This window comes from Camelus bactrianus, chromosome 25, assembly GCF_048773025.1.
Source record: "Camelus bactrianus isolate YW-2024 breed Bactrian camel chromosome 25, ASM4877302v1, whole genome shotgun sequence".
Taxonomy (NCBI): domain Eukaryota; kingdom Metazoa; phylum Chordata; class Mammalia; order Artiodactyla; family Camelidae; genus Camelus; species Camelus bactrianus.
Window position 1 is genome coordinate 10,590,518 of NC_133563.1, and position 3,983 is coordinate 10,594,500.

The window sequence follows — 3,983 nt, forward strand, 5'->3', positions numbered from 1 at the left end:
GATGTGAACCCCACTATCATCTGATGCTGAAAGTGCCATAATCAGTGTCTTCTGGGAAAGTATCAGAGGGGAGGGAAGGTTTCAGAGAATTTAGGGGACATTTGTGCTGAAGTGTAAATAGGATTCTGCCTGGCAGGGAAGTGAAGGGAAGACATGCTAGGGAGTGATTACAGCCTGAAGTGGACAGAGGCATGGACGAGAGAGTGGAGGAAAGTGGCTAACCGGAGCCTAGATGGAGGGGGTCTTGTTTGCTGTGCTAAAGGGTGTGGGTTAGTCCTGCAAACGAGGAAGGTGGTAAAGAGTAAATCTAATTGCATGTGAGTCCAGACTCCAAGGGCTTGCTAACTCGGGGACATTACTTAACCATCATCTGTAAAATGGGGGTAATACACTTATGGGTCAGTTTTGAATGTTAACGAGCTAGTGTATGTAAAGTGTGTACCACGGTGCCTGGCACACAGTAGGTGTTGAATAACTATTAACTACTACCCGGGTCATAGTTCTTTACCTTTTTCAAGTCAGACTCCTCTAAGAATGGATGAATCTTCTCCATATGTGCACTGTTTTGTGTATAATTTAATAGGGTTCACAGATCCTTCAAAACTGGATTCCATATTAAGAATCCAGCTGTAAGATATAGGAAGTCACCGAAGTTTTACAGCAGAAGAGTGTTGATATTTGATTCTTTGAGGAGGAGGGAAGGAAATACTGGATACTGGAGAAGGAAATTATCTGTGGTTCTCAAATCTGACTGTACATTATAATCATCTGTAGAGTTTTTTAGAAATACCCATGCACTAGCTTCACCTTCAGGCATTCTGATAATTAGTCTGGGGTGGGGCTGGGTATGAGGACTTTCAAAATCTTTCTTTCTAATGTGATTCTGATGCATAGCCAGCTTGGAGAACCAGAGTTAGGCTACTGTCAGTCAGCTGAAAAGAGGATAATTGCAGCAGAGTAGCTGTGGAAAGGAGGAAAGAGGAGCAATTTCAGGAACGTTTTGGACTCAGAATCACCAAGACTCTGTGAGTGATTAGATGTATGAGAGAGGAGGGTGTGAGGTGATTCCACTAATCCAGACGGAAGGGGAAGACGTGTTTGTGTTTTGTTTATTGTTTATTGGTTTTTCTTTAACATGTAGAAGGCAAGAGTGGGCAAACAGGAAACGGTTCATTCAATAAACGTGTTCTTAATATCCATTTATGAAGTGCAAACTGCAGGTCTAGGTTTCATTTCAGACATCTTTGACACACCTGCAGAACATGGGCTTCTCACATGGGCAGCTGGAAATACCAGCATAAATTGTCATCAATCATCAGACCATAGCCAGGTGATTGTGGAAGGGTCTAGATGAGGTCATCTGAGAGAGGGCAGAGGAGACAGGACCACCGGTCATGGAACTCAGAGGGTTGTTCCCTCCGAGGCCATGATGAGGGAGGGGAGAGCATGGTGTGGGACGGGGAGGACCCTGGGAGGAGGAGGCAAAGATTTCCAGAAGGAGCGGGTGGCCATTGTGTGAAACGCTGCAGGGAGATGGGCTGAGGTTAAGGAGCTGGAGGAGCGGGCCCTGGGTTTGATGACTCTGACGCAGTGGCTGTGGCTTTGGAGACAGTATCCACAGCCAAATTCCAGTGGGTGCAGACGAGAAAGAAAGTGAGGAAGCACCGGCATGGGTGTAGGAAGTTTGGGGTGAAAGCAACGAAAGCAGGAGCTGCAGGGGAGGAAGGGTGGAGGAACAGGGCTTTCTTTTGGGCTGGAGTGGCATTATTGTAGTCTGAGGGGAAGGAGCCAGGCCAGAGGAAACCATCAAAATACAGACGAGGGAGGAGACCGCCGGTGGAGCCAGGGCTCAGCTTCGGCAGGCGGCCCACAAACACCGGACTCACAAACACTGGGTGAAGAATTGCTCTTGGTCAGGAACAGGGATGCTAGTTTCTGTGAGGTGAAAGTGAAGACGGTTCCAGAATGGTACAGCCTTTCTGTCTGAGAAGCCACCTGTCGTCATTTCTGAATCTCAAGACATCTTCCTACCTATACTCCCCTTTCCGGGCCCCGTTCCCGGAACTCTGTTCCTTTCCCTCCTCAAACGCGGCCGCCACTCCAGGACAGGAGGCTGGCTGGAGAGTGAGCTGTAATATATCAGAGGCTTCCTCACGTCTTTACTTTCCTCAGAGAAAAGCGTAGGGCCCTTTCCTTTGAGCTGATGGTTAATCATGCCTTTTAAAGACTCCATCTCAGGTGACAGAGAGCTACAGATTCTCAAGTTCGTCAGTCATTTTGCTGGTTCTTCTTGTCTTGGCCCCAGGATGCTCTCCTGAGCTCTCTGGATGTCTCGTAGCACACCTTGCCTCCACCTGCACTGCTGGCCATTCCGTCCTTCCTAAAAGGCTTTCGGCTCTTGGCACGAGTGACATTGAGTGTCCAGGTTGTCCTCCTGCCCACTGATCCCTCTGCCCTTCCTGACCTTTAGATGCTTGCTGCCCAGGGCGAAGTCCTCTGCTCTTTCTCCTCCCCAGGTGTAACCTCTCCCTGGGCCATTGCATCCAGTCCCATCACTTTTTTTTTTTTTTGAGTATGAAAGGTTTTATTAACACAAATACAATGTGCATGAGCTGTCTATTCGTTCTCTTTGCTGCGCAGCCTGGCATTGGAATTGGTGACTCTAGGGGCCAGCTGGGCTGCTCTCTCCACAATGGCTTTGCGGTTCTTGGAGGAGACGTTGTGAGCAATCTCAGCACAGTAAGATTTGTTGCACATCAGCAGCACTTCGAGCTCCAGGAACTTGCGGAAGCCTCTGGGCAGCATGTGCTTTGTGTTCTTGTTGCTCCCGTAGCCGATGCTGGGCATCAAGATCTGACCCTTGAACCTCCTGCGCACCCTGTGGTCAGTGCCTCTGGGTTTCCGCCACTTCCACTTAATTTTGACATATCGGTCTGACTGGTGCCGGATGAGCTTCTTGGTCCTCTTTTTGATGATCCTGGGCTTCACGAGGGGTCTGAGGGCAGCCGTGATGCCAACTAGGAGATGGCTGCCACCTCCGTGGTTAGTGCCGAGGAAGAGCCCCATCACTTTAAATTTCATCTTTCTGCTGAGGTCTCCCCAGTCCTGACCTCTCACTCTAACACCAGAACTCACCACCCGATGACTGACATTTCCGTTTGGATGTGTCCCAGGCCCCTCACACTTCACCTGCTGCAAACAGAACTCTTGTTTTTCACCCCCTCCACCTGCCCCTCCTTCCATTTTCTAGTCTCCGTCTATGCCTGAATTGTTTCCTTGGATGCTTAACCAAAACCCCAAAGTCATCCTTGATTCCTCTCCTTCACTCATCCTCCAGATGCATAAATCCTGTTGACCCTGCTTCCAAAATTTATTGAAATCTGTCTACTTCTTCCATCTCCAGTCAGTCCAGTGCTACTCAAAGTGTGATTTGCAGACCAGCATCAGCGTCACCTGGGAGCTTGTTAGAAATGCAAAGATCTTGGGGTCTTCTCCAGAGTTAGAAACTCTGAGGATGGGACCTTCCAGAGGATTCTGATGCCCTCTAAAGTTTGAGAAGGTCTAAGTCTTTATGATCTCTGGTTCAAGCCGCCTCAATAGCCTCCAACTCATCTCCACATTTACCTTCTCACCTCTCTGCAATCTGCTCTCCTCCTGGCAGCCAGAATAATTGTTTTTTAAGAACAATTAAATCAGATTATGTCACACACATACACACCCCCCTCTCCCCACTCCCTCACACCACGTAAACCTCCCACTGCTTTCCACTGGACCTGGTACCATCCAGGTTTTCTTTCCTGTCCATAGAGCCCTGAGGTGAGATCTGGTCACACCTTCCACTCCAGCCTCTGCCAGAACCTCCCCTCCTTCTTCCTCCAGGCTTTCCCTTTGGTGGTAGATGCACCAGCTTGTTCCCAACTCGGCACCTTTGCACTGGCTGCTCCTCTGCCTGAACTGCTCTTCCCCTGAACGTCCACAGCTGC

General features: G+C 49.1%; 1 protein-coding gene across 1 annotated transcript; it reads right to left on the reverse strand.

The window, feature by feature from the left end:
* Positions 1-924: 924 nt before the first annotated feature.
* LOC105069672 (large ribosomal subunit protein eL32-like) lies at positions 925-3,983 on the reverse strand. Its single transcript, XM_074352646.1, has one exon. It carries the CDS (start codon positions 3,241-3,243, stop codon positions 2,617-2,619), a length of 627 nt encoding a protein of 208 aa, XP_074208747.1. The 5' UTR covers positions 3,244-3,983; the 3' UTR covers positions 925-2,616.

Coding starts and splice junctions, on each gene's coding strand:
- LOC105069672 (XM_074352646.1), bottom strand. CDS start 3,243: ATGGAAGGAGGGGCAGGTGGAGGGGGTGAAAAACAAGAGTTCTGTTTG.